Source organism: Sceloporus occidentalis, unplaced genomic scaffold, assembly GCF_023333645.1.
Source record: "Sceloporus occidentalis isolate IW3139 unplaced genomic scaffold, rSceOcc1.0.p SCAF_10, whole genome shotgun sequence".
NCBI classification, from domain to species: domain Eukaryota; kingdom Metazoa; phylum Chordata; class Lepidosauria; order Squamata; family Phrynosomatidae; genus Sceloporus; species Sceloporus occidentalis.
Window position 1 is genome coordinate 26,767,041 of NW_028316990.1, and position 17,388 is coordinate 26,784,428.

The 17,388-nt window shown below is 41.8% G+C and overlaps 1 protein-coding gene across 3 annotated transcripts in view; it reads left to right on the forward strand.

The window, feature by feature from the left end:
• The window catches only part of LOC149306253 (serine/threonine-protein kinase SMG1), a 99,686-nt gene that overhangs the window by 35,707 nt on the left and 46,591 nt on the right, over window positions 1–17,388 (forward strand). For all 3 annotated transcript variants that reach the window (XM_089540575.1, XM_089540574.1, XM_089540576.1), the window contains 14 exons: window positions 487–648; window positions 1,488–1,606; window positions 3,031–3,118; window positions 3,210–3,311; window positions 4,895–5,035; window positions 6,452–6,651; window positions 7,099–7,295; window positions 10,664–10,828; window positions 11,280–11,434; window positions 11,603–11,748; window positions 12,227–12,428; window positions 13,450–13,559; window positions 13,721–13,868; window positions 15,761–15,920. In XM_089540575.1, coding sequence (XP_089396701.1) covers window positions 487–648; window positions 1,488–1,606; window positions 3,031–3,118; window positions 3,210–3,311; window positions 4,895–5,035; window positions 6,452–6,651; window positions 7,099–7,295; window positions 10,664–10,828; window positions 11,280–11,434; window positions 11,603–11,748; window positions 12,227–12,428; window positions 13,450–13,559; window positions 13,721–13,868; window positions 15,761–15,920 — 2,095 coding nt within the window. The remainder of the gene's footprint in view (window positions 1–486; window positions 649–1,487; window positions 1,607–3,030; window positions 3,119–3,209; window positions 3,312–4,894; window positions 5,036–6,451; window positions 6,652–7,098; window positions 7,296–10,663; window positions 10,829–11,279; window positions 11,435–11,602; window positions 11,749–12,226; window positions 12,429–13,449; window positions 13,560–13,720; window positions 13,869–15,760; window positions 15,921–17,388) is intronic.

The following is a 17,388-nucleotide window of genomic DNA, read 5'->3' on the forward strand; positions in this document are numbered from 1 at the left end:
TCTCCCTGTCATTCTGCAAAACACAAGTTTTTGGCTCTAACAAAAGGAGATGGGCAGGAGGGAAGCCAGAGAGTGAGGAGGGACCCTAGGCCGGGGCAGCAGTGATTTCTTTGGCCAAGACGTTTTTGCCACAGGGTGTCACCTTGCCCTTATTTTTCAGAGTTGCTGGAGGAATCAGCCAAGGCAAAACGAGCTAGGAAGATGGAGGTGAGAGAGAGAGAGCACCTTGCTGGTTGTGCTGACAGGAAGGATGGAGCTCTCTCTCCTCTTCTTCCTCCTCTCTCTCTTTCACTTTCCATTTTTCAGCATGAGTATGAGCCCTACAGGCCTTGGGAGGTTAAAAGGAGGAGTGTTGGCCTTCATGGATCTCCTGTGAGGACATCACAGGTTAAAAGCTACTATACTAAAGTAGTTTTTTTTTGGCAGGAGTATTAACAAAACGTCTGCAGACAGAGAATATGTTAATAACTGTGTATTATTCTATAGGCATGACCACTTCATATCAAGCAGCCTTAGCTCCTCATCTCCTTCCTTGTTTGATGGAGCTGTCATTAGCACTGTAACTACAGCTACAAAGAAACATTTCTCTATCATATTGAATCTCTTAGGCCTTCTGCTTAAGAAGGATAACCTGACACATGACACCAGGTAATTAGTGTTTTCTTCTTGTCAAAAAAGATTATCTAACAGGATGATGAGTAAATTTATATATGGAACTTCATGTGCCTGTTTCTCATAACAGAATATGCGATTAGTTGTATCTTATACGAAGGCAATTTCTAAAAAATAATCATTTATAGATAGATACCTAGGAAAAGACATGTAGTGTAGTGGATTGAGGTGTTGGACAAGAACTCTTAGAGATCAGTGTGTGAATCACTATTCAGTCAAAGAAACCCATTGGATAATCTTAAGCAAACCACATACTGTCTGCTCCAGAATCACATATTTCCTTAAAAATGAGCCATAAAGTCTAATGGAGTGAAGTCGAAGGCTTTCATAGGCAGCATCCATAGTTTTTTGTGGGTTTTTCAGGCTATGTGACCATGTTCTAGAAGAGTTTGTTTCTGACATTTCACCAGCATCTGTGGCTGGTATCTGCAGAGAATGTATTCTCTAAAGATGCCAGCCACAGATGCTGGTGAAATGTCAGAAACAAACTCTTCTAGAACATGGTCACATAGCCCACAAAACCCACAAAAAACTAAGTGGAATGGAGTTTGCATCCAAATATATGTGCATAACATTGTAGCCTTAATTGATAGGTAACGTGACTGTTAATTTCTGCTGTTACAAGTGTGGGGGGTTTGTATTTCAAGGTGAAGTTGCCTCACTCCTGAATATTTCTGATATTTATGTATTGTGTTAAACAAATCTTGACTACTGTACATAAACTTAAAGAGACTTTGGAGAATAGGTGGATGTATAGTTTGTAATGTGAATAAATGTAAATAACATAACTGTATAATTGAAATTTACATTTCTAGGAAGCTGCTAATGGCCTGGGCTTTGGAAGTGGCTGTACTAATGAAAAAATCAGAGACCTATGCGCCATTGTTCTCTCTCCCATCTTTTCATAAATTTTGCAAAGGACTTCTAGCAAACAGTAAGTTTTATCCTTCTCTCTATCAAGTGATTAATTGAAATTCTTCCAGTTTCATTGTCTCTGCTTTGATTAGAAGTATACTGACTTCTTGTTACCCAGCCTTAAATCCGATTGTTTTAAGTAACAAAATCTAGAATGGGAGCCATCTTTATTACAGCAAAAACAACAGAGACTCCACTGTGCCACCTTAAAGAATATTATATATGATTGTGCTTTAGTAAACATATTAAATCTTAAGGTGTCACACAGAAGTCTTTCAGGTTTAAATAAATGTGCTTATAGGAAGTAGCTTAAATTTTAAAATTAACTGTGTAGTGTAATGAGGACTTGAGACATAGCATGGCACCGGAAAGACAGACAGTGCTAAATTATAGTGAATTATTGTCCTGTATGTAGACATATTAACATGTAGAGGAAAGTGAAATAGAAAGTTGAAAGAAAATTAGGGCTGAAACAGATGGCCCTGAAGGGCTGGCTTGATGCCGTTCCTTTGATTGAAAGCCACTTCTTTTTGAGCCGGTAAAAAGCTGGCTTTTCCGCCACGACTTTGTGGTGCTCCTGCAGCCTGCTGCCTATAAATGCTGGAGCTCTGCAAAGCTGTTCACGGCAGCTTCCTGCTGGCTTGGGGGTATGTGTTGTCAAAACAACATGCCCTCAAACTGCCGGGAAGCCGCCACAAAGGGGCCATCTGTTTCGCCCCTTCATGCCCTAAACCTTATAGGATTTTTTGATTGTTTGAATTCCATCCCATTCCATACTGTATAAAAATATTCTGTTTCAAAAAGAGTTGGTGACACAATATGGGGGTACATTCAAATGATAAAATGGAATTCTTCTGACTTTGAGCAAGTTACTAGAGTCTCAGACTGAATGTATATTAGTAGTATATTAGATTGGTATGTTTAACCTGGAGAAGAGATGGGTAAGAGGTGATATGATAGCCCCGTTTAAGTATTTGAAGGGCTGTCAAACTGAGGATGGAGCAAGCTTGTTTTCTGCTGCTCCAGAGAGTAGAACACGGAACAGTGGATGCAAGTTACAAGAAAAGGGATTCCAGCTCAACATTAGGAGGAACATCCTGACAGTAAGAGCTGTTTGACAGTGGAACACACTCCCTAGGAATGGGGTAAAATCTCCTTCTTTGGAGGCCTTTAAACAGAGGCTGGATGGCCATCTGTTGGGGATGCTTTGATTGTGAGTTTCTGTGTGGCAGGAGGCTAGATTGGATGACCCTTGTGGTATCTTCCAACTCTATGATTCTATGATTCTGTAAATTATAGATACTATTTATACTGGAGAATGTGTGAAACTAAATGGTAGGGATTCTACTCTTAGAGCAGAATTCCTCAGCTTCATATTAAAACAGTCTAAGTTACTTTATTCCAGTGGAAAATAACATTCCTTCCTTGTTATCCAATTCACAGCTCTTCTGGAAGATGTTAATATTTGTCTTCAGGCATGTAGTAGTCTACATGCTTTGTCACCTTCTCTACCAGATGACTTGTTACAGAGGTATGCTGTTAATTCACTCTGTTTTGAAGTCAAATGTCACATTCAAATTTATGTGTGTTCCTTGTTTATTTATTTTCTTTACTTTTTACAGATGTGTGGATGTGTGTCGTGTTCAGCTAGTTCACAGTGGTGCTCGTATAAGGCAAGCTTTTGGGAAACTGTTGAAGTCTGTTCCTTTAGATGTAGTATTAAGGTAAGAACCTTGGTTGAATTATAGAGAATGAAGTAAATTAAAAACCAAAAACTTTATCTAATTCAGTGTGAAGTCGAAGGCTTTCACAGCCGGCATCCATAGTTTTTTGTAGGTTTTTGGACTATGAAGAGTTTATTCCTGATGTTTTTCCAGTAGCTGTGGCAAAGATGGCAGCCACAGCTGCTGGCGAAACATCAGGAATAAAGTCTTATAGAACACAGCCTCATAGCTCGAAAAACGCATAAAAACTATTTATCTAATTCACTTACAGCATTGTAAGTGGTTCTCAAATGATGTGGGGACTTCCAGTGAAGTTGCTCAAGGAGGGAGCATGAGACTTGGAGCCTCTGATTCCTCCTTTTCCTCTTCTTCCCAAACTTTTTTATTTGTACACATATGTTGAGTTAAATATAGAATTTAGTTAAATAAAACTTGAACAATGTTATTTTCTTATAAAATGCTAAAATATCAATATATATGAATGCGCAAATGAACATATGGAAACTAAATAAAATATTTTTATTCATATACTATATAAGGTTGGGGATGCAACATCCTTATGTAGCTGTAAACAGGCATCCCAAGTTTCAGTACCATTGCTGTAAACAAATTCTTTCATGTACCATATCCTATCATTTACGTACCATATCCTGTTTCAGAAAGTTAGTCTCCCGTGTTGACATATCTAACTAGAAATTGGGGCATTATAGTCAACAGGACAGTGGGCCTACTGATGGAAAAATAACAAGGAACTGAGTGACACACTACCTCCTTTTACATTGCAGTACAAATATCTAATAGTGCATTAATCTTGCTCTGAGGTGGGATGCTTTAGGATGTTGTCCTGTCACCCACCTCCTGAGTACAGGGAAAGTCTGGTGATGGCATCATGTCCCTGTTGGCTTCATAGGCTGTAGGCTATAGAGCTGTGTCAGGTTATTAGTGCTCTTGATGCCTACTGGTCAAAAGGAATGCAGTGATTTCCCTGCATCCTTCTCCCTGATGGCTCAATAGAGTAGAAAAGTAGCGGTTTGTTGGAAACCACTATGATCTACACAGGAATAGTATTATTATTATTATTATTAAATACCAGGCTAGGCTGCTACCAGATTCAATCCCCTCTCCTTTTTCAAAAGTACAGACAAACCCAAACGTAAGCAACTTGTATTTATAGTATGCTTGCCATCCATGGGACTTGCTAAAGCCACTACCATAACATAAAATTAGCCACAGGCTGTTCAACTCCTCACTCCTGGTAATATCCCCATGGGTCCATGCTTTTCCTTTCTCTGTTCTAAGATTTCTGAAGATGTGATGGGAAGAAGAGGGGGAAGGAATTCCCTTTTACCTGTGAGAAATGTATGACAACACAAGACAATAGGACAGGATTCCTTTCCCTTTGCACTGCCTCTATTGTGAGTTATGCATTGCGTTATGGATATCGATTAAGAGTATGCTGAACTGGGATGCCACTCATGAGTGAAGAAAGGGCTGGAGAGTTGTTGGATTTGTTGTAAGCTTGTAAATGGATTATAGCTGGTAGGAGGTTTCAGCCAAAACCACATATTCCTCTCTTTTGGTAGTAACAACCACCACACAGAAATACAAGAAATTTCTTTAGCCATAAGAAGTCATATGAGCAAAGCTCCAAGCAATACATTTCACCCGCAAGACTTTTCTGATATCATCAGTTTCATCTTGTATGGAACCTCTCACAGAACAGGGTAAGGACATTTATGGATTTTAAAGAGTGAATAGTAATGTAGAAGATTGCTTTTAAAATATAGATATGCTTGTTTGGCTGTCGATTCCCTAGAGAAGAGTTGGGAAAGCTGTACGCTTCAGATGGTCTGTGCCCCCAGCTCCTCCACCATTTTGAGTGGGGAAAGGGGAATTTTCCTGAAAATGTTCCCAAACAACCCCAGAAGCTATGGGGAATGTTTGCAATTTGCCCCAGGTCCCCACATGTGGTGAAATTGATCTTTATGCCCTTGAGGAGAAATTTTGAGGCAGAAATGGGTGAGGGTGAGTAGATAGATGTGAGCTCTCCATGGTTTCCTGGGGACTCAGTTAAGCCTCCTTACCCTGACATTTGCCCACCTGTGGCATAGAGACTTTTAAAAATAATGTTAAATAATTTAACCCATTCAATGCACACTTTGATGCCTCCTAGGGAGCCTGGGAATTTCCTCTGTCAGTTTTCCCCTGCTGCTAATCATATTAACCTCTAGTTGTTTATTATTATTATTATTAACCTTTATTTATGAAGCGCTGTAAATTTACACAGCGCTGTACATGCAATCTTTTTAGTTAGACGGTTCCCTGCCCTCGGGCTTACAATCTAAAAAGACATGACACAGAAGGAGAAGGGAGTGGTGGAGGGAAAGGGTAAGAGGTCCAGCAGTTCCTCTCTACCTCCAAGGCCTGGACCAAGGCAGATGGACTGGAGGGAGGGCTTGTCTTCATAATGGATGGTTAATCATTTTCCAGGGAAAATACATACTCTCAAGTAGGATAATGCATATACAGTACATAGCAATACAGGAAATGGTTTGATAAACAGGCACCAAAAGAACATCAAGTAGTAAGCGACAATTATGCAATGCCTGGGAAGGCTTCTCTGAACAGGATGGTTTTCAACTCCGTTTTGAAGCTGGTTAAAGAAGTGATGGCTCTTTACTTTTACTTCATGATTGAAAAAACACCTCTTCTGGGACTAAACCAACTTGTAGCAGCTCCAGAACCTATCAAACCAGCTCTTGATGTAGGTGGCCTGATCAATCAAAAAAATAAATCTGGCAATATTTTGGTGTGGGTATAGCCCTCAAGGATTCCAAGGGAGGCCAGCCTGGCCCCCAACCTTCAGCAGACACCTACCCCTTCTGTAAGGCATGTAGGGGGCATTTTAGTTTAAAAAATAGTGGAGGGCATAATGGGGCATGCATGTGACTCCATGCTCTGGCAATTCCTTGCTAAACCATAGTTACAGTTATACTTCAGTGCAGCCAGGTGTATATAGACCATAGATTAATTGTCTACATAAGTAATAGTTTATAAGTTATTCTTACATTATTACTCCATGATTCCAAGTGGAATTGAGAGAGAGAGAGATTAACAGTTATGCCTGGTTTTTGTTTCAGGAAGGAGAGTTGGTTAGAAAGGCTATTTTACAGTTGTCAAAGACTGGATAAACGAGACCACTCAAGTATTCCACGCAATTTGTTGAAAACTGAAGCAGTTCTGTGGCAGTGGGCTATCTGGGAAGCAGCTCAGTTTACTGTCCTGTCAAAGCTGAGGACACCACTAGGCAGAGCTCAGGACACATTCCAGACGATTGAAGGTAATATTAAAGATTCTGGTGCTTGTGTTAAAAAGTATTTTGCTTGTAGGAGTTCTTGCAGTATTTCCCTAAAAGAAGCAAGTTTTTGTGGGGCAGGGGTGCTAGACAATATTTCCATCATCCCATCTCCTTTTTTTCTTTTGAGCATTTACATTCCTTGGAATAAGCCTCCTCTTGCTGCTTGTCAAAATATAAAGATGTACTTATAAAATTAATAAAGATTTGTGTAAATATGGTTACTTTCATTAACATGAGCATGCATTGAATTGAGTCTAGTTTAAGGACATATTACTTAAGATACACATTAAAATGATGAATGCAGATAACTTGTTACTCTGTTTGAAATTTAGGGATTATATTTTAGAAGGTATTAGTTTTCAGGGATTTGGGGAGGTGTTAGTCTGATCTACTGTACTTTGAAATGTTCTGCTGAATGGATATTTTCAGGCATCATCAGAAGTCTTGCAGCCCACACATTAAACCCTGATCAAGATGTCAGCCAGTGGACTACAGCAGACAATGATGAAGGACATAGTAGCAACCAGCTGAGATTGATTCTGCTTCTGCAATACTTAGAGAACTTGGAAAAACTGATGTATAATGCTTATGAAGGATGTGCGAATGCACTCACATCTCCACCCAAGGTTTGTAGAATTGTATAGTAATAGAGAATTGCATAATGATTCTGTTATCTCACACAACTCATGCTAATTCTTGTGGAACATATCTGTTGGCTGAAATCTTGTTGGTTAGTACTGTGTAGAGTAGACCTAATGAACCATAATAAGTCAACTGATAGATAAATGCAGTTGGTTTAATGGGTTTACTCTTCTGTTGTTGTTGTGTGCCTCCAAGTCAGTTCTTATGGCAACCTTAAAGTTACCATGTCATTGAGCTTTCTTGGCAAGAGTTGTTCAGAAGAGGTTTGCCATTACCTTCCCCTGTGGCTGAGAGCATGTGACTTGCCCAAGGTAAAAAAAGATTAACCAGGAAAGTCTGGTACTTGTGAATGTTTAATAATGCAAGATTTTTGCTGTTTTATTATTTTCTAGATGGTTTATATCAGGGGTAGGCAACCTTTTTGAGCCGGGGGCTGGGCTGCTGTCCCTCAGACAACTCGGGGGGGGGGGGGGCAAAGGCGCGGGGGTGGAGCTTCCATCCTCCGGGGGCGGGGCCGCACGCCAGGGGCGGAGCTTCCACCCTCTGGGAGCAGGGCCGCACGCCGGGGGCGGAGCTTCCACCAAAGCCCCACGGGGAGGAGGAGGCGTGTGCCCGCCCTCTCCTGCTCGGTCCCTTTCTGGCCAAACACCCCCAACCTGCATTCCAAAACACACACAACAGCACATTTGTGCATTTCACATGGCTTTACTTAACATGGCCTCTTGCATATTTCAGAGGCTTATTCCATAACCAAATCCCTTGGGTTTAACACTTAGCATGGTTTAACATGGCTATGCATATTGAACATGTCAAGGTGGTTTCACCGTTCTTGCACCAAGTGTACTTCTCAAAAGGGTGTACTTGGTCAAGGGACTTTGGTTTTTCTTCACTGCGCATGAGTTTGTAAAAATCACAGCAATTTACATTGGCCTTGCCTCAGAGGCTTTCTGATATCAATATCACCATTAAAGAACCAAAAACACACAGAAAAGGCACTTTGGAAAGTCACACTCTCTTGGCTTCAGAAACAGTGCATGCATGCCTCTCAAGCTGACTCATATAATCATCATCATCACCACCACCACCACACTATCACTGTCAATGCAAGGGAGACTTGTTGGCATTAAAAGCACACAAAACACACTTTGGAAGGTGACACTCTCTCGGCTTCTGAAACAGTGCTTGCATGCCTCTGAAGCTGAGTCATATCATCATCATCACCACACTATCACTGTCAAAGCAAGGGAGACTTGTTAGCATTAAAAGCACCCAAAACACACTTTGGAAGGTGACACTCTCTCGGCTTCTGAAACAGTGCTTGCATACCTCTGAAGCTGACTCATATCATCATCATCACACTATCATTGTCAAAGCAAGGGAGACTTGTTAGCATTAAAAGCACACAAAATAAAATTTAAAAAAACCTTGAGGCCTCTGGCCACTCACCACCTCTTCCTTCCTCCTCTTCCTCCTCCTGCTGCCCCCTCCTCCTCTTCCTCCCTCCTCTTCCTCCTCCTGCTGCCTCCACCTCCTTTTCTTCCTCTTCCTCCTTCTGCTGCCCCCTCCTCCTCTTCCTCCCTCCTCTTCCTCCTTCTGCTGCCCCCTCCTCCTCTTCCTCCCTCCTCTTCCTCCTTCTGCTGCCCCCTCCTCCTCTTCCTCCCTCCTCTTCCTCCCTCTGCTGCCCCCTCCGCCTTTTCTTCCTCTTCCTCCTCTTCCTCCTTCTGCTGCCCCTCCTCCTTTTCTTGCTCTTCCGCCTCTTCCTCCTTCTGCTGCCCCCACCTCCTTTTCTTCCTCTTCCTCCTCTTCCTCCTTCTGCTGCCCCCTCCTCCTTTTCTTGCTCTTCTTCCTCTTCCTCCTTCTGCTGCCCCCACCTCCTTTTCTTCCTCTTCCTCCTCTTTCTCCTTCTGCTGCCCCCTCCTCCTTTTCTTGCTCTTCCTCCTTCTGCTGCCCCACCTCCTTTTCTTCCTCTTCCTCCTTCTGCTGCCCCCTCCTCCTTTTCTTCCTCTTCCTCCTCTTCCTCCTTCTGCTACCCCTCCTCCTTTTCTTCCTCTTCCTCCTTCTGCTGCCCCTTCCTTCTCTTCCTCCCTCCTCTTCCTCCTCCTCAACCTCTCCCCTCCTCCATGCACCGCGCAGCCTGGGGAGGCAGGGAGAAGGCAGAGGAGAAGGAGGTGGGCGGCGCTGGGAGGCAGGGAGGGCGGCGCGGGGCCCCACGGGGCTTCCCCCTTTGCCTCCTCTTCCTTCTCCTCCTTTTCCTGCGCGGCCTGGGGGCGGGGCGGAGGAGGCAGAGGAGAAGGAGGTGGGCAGCGCTGGGAGGCAGGGAGGGCGGCGCGGGGCTTCCCCCTTTGCCTCCTCTGCCCCAGGCCGCGCGGCCCTCCTCTTCCTCCCCCACGTGGTGGAGGAGGAGGAGGGCCGCGTGGCCTGGGGAGGAGGAGGTGGTGGCGGCGGCAGAACCGGGCTGGGACCGGTCCTGCCGCCTCCGCGGGCCGCATCAGGCCCACGGGCCGGGGATTGCCGACGCCTGGTTTATATAGTTTCATTATTTCATTGGATGTTTTAATTGTATTATTGTAGCAAACACGTGTAATTTATGAATTCAATAAATTTTTGCATTGTTAAATTCACAAGTAACCAGAGTTTTGTGTTTAGTCCTTTTTGTCACTCTGTTTAGAAACCTTCTCTTTGTAGGGATATATTGCCCTATACCTTTGACTGGTCATCCAGTGGGTTTTATGGCAGAGCTGGGAATTGAACCCTGGTCACCAGAGTAGTAGTCCAACATCAAACTACAACATTACACCAGCTCTGAGTTTACTCTAGTTAAGGGTTTACTTTAGTTAAGAGTAACAATAAGATTTTGGTGATCACCTGTATCCCATTGATATTTAGTATCTGGTCCTTCTATTTTCAATCTTCATTTTTTTCCCCATTTCAGACCTACTTCTAGCATAAGAATCTGACTTATATTGAATTTGTTTGTTGTTGCAGTGCTTCATAACTAAAGCAATGGAAACTGAAGTAACTTTTTAAATTGAAAAATATTTAGTTGGAAAACCTGCTTTCAGTTTAGCTTTATGGCCAAACTCAAAATATTTAAAATTAAAACAAGTTTATTTTCCAATTTATCTCCTTTTTTAAACATTGCTGTGTTATGCTAGCATACCAAAAAGGTTTTAGTGTATGAATATGGTCTGCATAGTGTTGGTGTTTCAGGATTTTTGCCCTTGAAGGGGGGGGGGGGGGAATTGAAGAGTTAAAAATAATTTTAAAATTGATGTTTTGCAAATCATTTTGTGGCTTTGTTCCACTGAATTAATAAAACAATCATGCTGTTTTTCTCTCTCCATTTATTAAGGTTATCAGGACATTCTTTTATACTAACCGACAAACTTGCCAAGATTGGTTAACCCGAATTCGACTTTCCATCATGCGTGTGGGTTTATTGGCTGGTCAGCCAGCTGTGACTGTCAGGCATGGCTTTGATTTACTAACAGAAATGAAGACCAATAGTATATCTCAGGTATTGTATTTCCATATAAAATTATTTTCATAATATTAATTAACCTCAGTAAATAAGAGTGGGTTTAATCTTAACAAACCCATTGTTTACTTATATCCTCCTAGTTTATTTTATTAAAGTGAAGTACAGTGGGACCTTGGTAACAGCTGTGATTTGATTCCAGGATACCAAAATTGGCTTTCAGTTCATTGTTATTGTGTTAATTCCAAATAACAATAATTTATTGTTTCCATATTGGAGCCAGTTGCTTCAGTCTTAAATGTTTCCTGTAAGGGGTTGCTGTAATGAGGAAATCTGATGTCTGCAGTTCAGGGATGTCTATAAGTAGCCTTGCTGAGTACATACATACTAATATATTCTTGAGTATAAAAGGGGGTCGTGAGGTTAAAGTCAGGTTCTTTTTATCCTAAGCTGTAAATTGAATTATTATTTCCCCCCTTTCTACTAACAGGGAAATGAATTAGAAGTAACAATCATGATGGTTGTAGAAGCACTATGTGAGCTGCACTGTCCTGAAGCAATTCAAGGAATAGCTATCTGGTCCTCTGCTGTAGTTGGAAGGAATCTCACCTGGATTAATTCTGTAGCTCAGCAGGCTGAAGGACGGTAAGGTACTCCATATATGTGACTTCTTTAGGAACCTGTTTGTTTGGTGTGTTTTTTTTAAAGGAGGAATATGTTTTTAATTATAGTTACAATGGGTCAATAAAAGCAGTCAATTTATTTGAATTGATTTGAAGTTTCCTTTAACCATTGACACTTAAATCTTCTAAGGTTTGAAAAAGCAGCTGCTGAGTACCAGGAGCATCTTTGTGCCATGACAGGAGTGGATTGCTTCATCACAGGGTTTGATAAATCTGTCTTGAAATTGGCTAATTCAAACAGTGGCAATAATGCAAGCCCAAAGCACACTCTAAATGGTGAGTATTACTGAAGATACATTGAATTTTTTAAAAATATGGGACAACTAACTAAAAGCCCATGTATTTTCCTTTGCACACCCGTGCCAGACTGAGTAAATGAGGTCTCACACTGTTTGCTTAGCAGGCCCCCTGTCAAGGGGTGACTTCAAAATAGAAAGGGATACTGCTTCTCCAGTTCCATTTCTCATCTTGGAGGTATTTGTCTTCCTGTCCCCTCTAGAGCCTAAGGGAAGGGGTAAATTCTCACTGAGACCTAGCATGGCAGTTCAGAAAATGACATTAAGACTAGATGAGAGATGAGTTAGACTCCTGAGCAGTTTGGTTGGGCACTGTGAGTTTTTTTTATAATGCAAACAATAGATGGTTTAAAAATTCTAAATTCTTACATGCATGCCTATGTGTGCAGGTAAAACGGGCTTAATTGAATGGACAAAATTTGCCAGAAGCACTAATATTTGAACCTGTATTCCCATAGGGGATGCCCGAAAAACAGTACTGGCTAAGCCAAGTGACTCTTCACCTGAAGTCATAAATTATTTGGGTAATAAAGCTTGCGAGTGCTATGTCTCCATTGCTGACTGGGCTGCTGTGCAAGAATGGCAGAATGCAGTCCATGATCTGAAAAAAAACACAAGCACAGCTTCAGTCAATTTAAAAGCGGACCTCAACTACATCAAGTAAGTGTCACTGATTACTATAGTGATAGGTTGCTGCAAAAACCTGTTTCAGTCTGTTAAAAATGCTTGAGGAGGAAAGAGAAACAGGCGTAAGGAAAGCAGTCTTACAGAGTTAGCTGTTCTTAACTGGAAGGCAGATAGTTGGACAGTTCTAAATTAGACTGAAGCATGCAGGACAGTACACAGAGAAACTAGCTCAAATATTGTTTGTCATGTCCTGGAAGGAATGTTGAGTTGGGAGAACGCAGCTGTTTCTGCAGGTTGGTTGTTGGTCTTGAGTTGTTCTCTGCAAATGGGGAGAGATTGTGAGTTTCATTTATAATTGCTTCCAGGAGAATATATCAATAATAATAATAATATGATTTATTTGTATACCGCTTTTCCTACGATCAAAGCGGTTTACAGCATACATATACATATACAAAACAAAGCAAGTAACAAAAAAAAAAACTCTGCTTCTCTCCCCTCAAGATGGTGGTCGGGGGGAGGGCTCTTCAACTTGGCAGGCGGAGGCCTGTTGTTTCTTGCCTGCTTCTCTCCCCTCAAGATGGTGGTCGGGGGGAGGGCTCTTCAACTTGGCAGGCGGAGGCCTGTTGTTTCTTGCCTGCTTCTCTCCCCTCAAGATGGAGGTCGGGGGGAGGGCTCTTCAACTTGGCAGGCGGAGGCCTGTTGTTTCTTGCCTGCTTCTCTCCCCTCAAGATGGTGGTCGGGGGGAGGGCTCATCAACTTGGCAGGCGGAGGCCTGTTGTTTCTTGCCTGCTTCTCTCCCCTCAAGATGGAGGTCGGGGGGAGGGCTCTTCAACTTGGCAGGCGGAGGCCTGTTGTTTCTTGCCTGCTTCTCTCCCCTCAAGATGGTGGTCGGGGGGGAGGGCTCTTCAACTTGGCAGGCGGAGGCCTGTTGTTTCTTGCCTGCTTCTCTTCCCTCAAGATGGAGGTCGGGGGGAGGGCTCTTCAACTTATATCAACCTGCATAGAATCATAGAGTTGATAAAATAAGAAATGTATTAAAACTGTATTGCAGGTCTCTAAGCAGTTTTGGATCTGGAGAGCTTACAGAATGCACAGAACAACTAGAATTGCTTCCAGGAGAAGATATCAACCTGCTTATTGGAGGAGCCAAAGAAAAAATAGGTATAAATAGAAAATTGCTAGGCATACAGACATTTGCAAGTCTTTACTTTTGATTTTCATCCTTGCGTATATATGGTGTTAGCTATGCATATTGCACGGGAACAGAACTGAATGATAATGAAATGTCAGCAACTACTGTTATATGTTGGTAATACTTACAGATATGAAGAAGCTTCTTCCTAATATGCTATCTCCTGATCCAAGAGAACTTCAGAAAGCAATTGAAGTTCAGTTACTGCGAAGTTCAGTATGTCTGGCAACAGCAATTAACCATATTGAACAGGAACAAAAATGGCAACCAATTACTGAGTAAGTTTTTAAAATGCTAATTTCTCATGTCTGTCTGTTAGAAGAGAAGGTAAGAGATTGTAGTATGCTTCTTTATTGAAGCAACAATAGGTAAGGACTAGTTATTTGATCTCTTTTCTCTCCTAGCCCCCACCTCAAAGTAGTCAGTGCTGTCTGCTCTGCCCATTAGAACATATACTGTATTTATATTTCACTGCTACACTAGTATTCAAGGTAGAGTAGAACCTTGTACTGTTCTTACTTCTATAAACTAAAGTAGATTTATATTGCATCATTAAACCTACTTGAATATCACCATAATTCAACAACCACAGAGGCAGAACAGGAAGAAATTGAAAGATTCTGTGAAGGAGTACAGGAAGAAATTGACGGCATTTCAAACAAAGGACCAAGGCACTATCACAATAAAAAAAAAATGATAATTCAAGACCAGAAAGGAATAAAAAGATGCTAGATGCAATATACAAAAGAATTATATAAAAGAGATGACAAAATGAAGGACACATGGAATGAAGAGCCATATGAAGATGAACTCCCAAGCTTCAATAAGGGAAATGGCGAAAAACAAATCCCCAGGAACAGATGATATTCCAGTTGAACTGCTGCAATCCATTTGGATAAAGCCAACTATAATGCTAACTAGCATATGTCAACAGATATGGAAAACAAAACAATGGCCAACAGATTGGAAACAATCAATATACATCCCCATCAACAAAAATCGAGGCACGGAATACTTCAGCATCTATAGGACCATAGCACTAATCTCCCATGCAAGCAAAATTATACTCAACATTCTGCAACATAGACTGCAACCATACATGGAAAGAGAAATCCCAGAGGTCCAACCGGGGTTTAGGAAAGAAAGAGGCACTAGGGACTACATTACAAACATACGATGGCTAATGGATTGCACCAAGGAATTCCAAAAGAAAACTAACATAGGCTACTGTCAGAACAGAACACAGAGAAACAAACTGGTTCCCAGTTGGCAAAGGGGTCAGACAAGGATGCATCTTATCACCCTACCTGTTCAACTTATATGCAGGACATATTGTCAGAAAAGCAGGCTTAGGCATGGGAGGAGGAGGAATGAAAATAGGAGGAAGGGATATCAGCAATCTGAGATACACAGGTGAGAGCGTACTGCTAGCATAAAACCTCACATATCTGGAACTAAGGAAGACCAAAGAAGAAAAGACAATGAAGGAATAGAAGTATAGAAATTGGGACTGTAGTCAGGAAATGAGAAAAAGATTAAGAATGGGGAGGGTGGTTATGAAAGAACTGTAAAAGATTCTAAAATGCAAACATAGAACTGAACACAAAAGTCAGAATCCTACAAGCTATTTTCTTTGTTACCATGTATGGATGTCAGAGCTGGACAGTTCTGAAAAAAGATAAGAAGAAAATCAATCCATCTGAGGTCTGGTGCTGGAGAAGAAAGTATTCTGAGGATTCTGTGGACAGCCAAAAAGACAAACAAATGGGTCCTAGAGCAGATAAAGCCAGAAATCTGCATGGAAGCCAAGATGACAAAACTGAGGCTGTCGTACTTCGGACACATCATGAGAAGGCACAACTCATTGGAAAAAACATTGGAAAGGTGTAGGGAAGCAGAAAGAGAGGAAGGTTGCATGCTAGATGGATGGACTCTATTAAGGTGGTCATGGGTATGACTTTGCAGGAACTAAGCAGAACAGTGTAGGACAGAGAGTCTTGGAGATGTCTCATCCACAGGTTTGCTATGAGCTGAGATCGACTCGAGGGCAGTTAACAATAACAAAAATATCGTCTATTTGTAAATCTTATGTTTTATAGTAAAAATACTTTCTTTATTGTACACATAGATTTATTTGCTGTTGATAATACAATATAAACTTTTATTTCAGAAACCTTATAAAATACTTGAAACAGACTTCACGAATTGCCATTGGACCTCTAAAACTTGCCACCCTGACAGTGTCTCAGTCTTTGCCAGTACTGAGTACACTACAGCTGTATTGTTCATCTGCCTTGGAAAATACAGTGTCAAATAGGCTTTCTTCAGAGGTATATTTCTCTGCATTCTCAAAAAGCATTTTATGAATTCACATAGTAAGTGTGTGTGTGTGTGTGTGTGAGAGAGAGAGAGAGAGAGAGAGAGAGTTGCCTCACATGGAAAGTGACACATCTGAAGTGGAGAAGTTCCTGTTTTTGTGGAATCTTTCCACCTGAGCAAGAAAAAATTTATTTCCATAGAAAGGTTCTAAAAGAACAGGACAATTTCTATGGATGGATCAGTTTACCTGAGAGGCAAGTGATGGTTGTAGGGGGTAAGGTGAATTAACTAGGTACTCCTGTCAAAAATGTAGTGAGCAATGGCTGAACAAGTTGTTTGCTCTCTCTCTGCATGTGTGCATGCATTTTTTCAGAGCAGTTGATGGAAAGATTTCTTACTATAATCAAATATTTGTTTTGTTAGTTTGATCTAATGAGAGAGGGAGAGGGTGTGTATATGTACATACATGTTCACACATGGAATGCTCTTGCAAACTGCATGAACTGGTACTTTGAACTCAAGATCCCCTCTTGACATATTTTATCAGGTTAGAATAAGTCAACCGCCTCAGTATAATATATCAGAAGGGAAATTAACTTAATACCCAATAGAATTATTATTTGAGACAGCAGTTAGGATGATTGTATCTTCATTAATTCTTCAAGTAGGACTGTTGTGAAATGGTCACTGTGTTTCTTCTTCGTGGTCTCTGCGAATCATACAAATGGGTTTTACTGCACCTGCGCAGTGCTGCTCGGAACCTACTGGAATCACTGGGCAAAGTTTACTTTGCAACATACAGTGGTGCCTCGGGTTACGAAATTAATTCGTTCCGCTGTCAATTTCGTAACCCGAAAGGCTTTCGCAAGCCGAATCCCCATAGGCGCTAATGGGGAAAAGCCGCGATTCCGTGTGAAATCGCGCCGAAAAGCACCAAAAGTTTTTTCGTAACCCGAAAAAACTTTCTTAACCCGGAAATTTTTTTTTAAATTATTTTTTTTCGTATCCTGAAAATTTCGTAACCTGGGTATTTCGTATCCCGAGGTACCACTGTATAGAAACTTTTGGGCGGTAACTCCGCCCACCCGTTATAAGGCCCCTGCCTTCCCACTCTTTCCCCAGTTCCTTTTTTCCGCCGCGCTAGCTGCTTCAAGGAACTTTCGCTCGCTCTTGCTTGCTTGGAATCACTTTCGCTTTTGACCTCGGACTGTTTTTGACCATTCTCTTTCTCCCGCCCCGGTAACTTCGGACTTCTCGACTTGTTTGACTTCGCTTGTGGATTCTCCCCTGAACGTGTCGACTTTGGAAGGATGCCTGCGCCCTTCAAAAAATGCGACGTCTGCGGGGGCAAGGTGCCCGTCCAAGACCTGCACTCTTCCTGCCTCCTGTGTCTGGGCAAGGACCATGATGCCAGAGCCTGCCCTCTCTGCAAGTCTCTGTCTTCCCAGGCCAGGAAAAACCGTGAGTCCCAGTTGACTT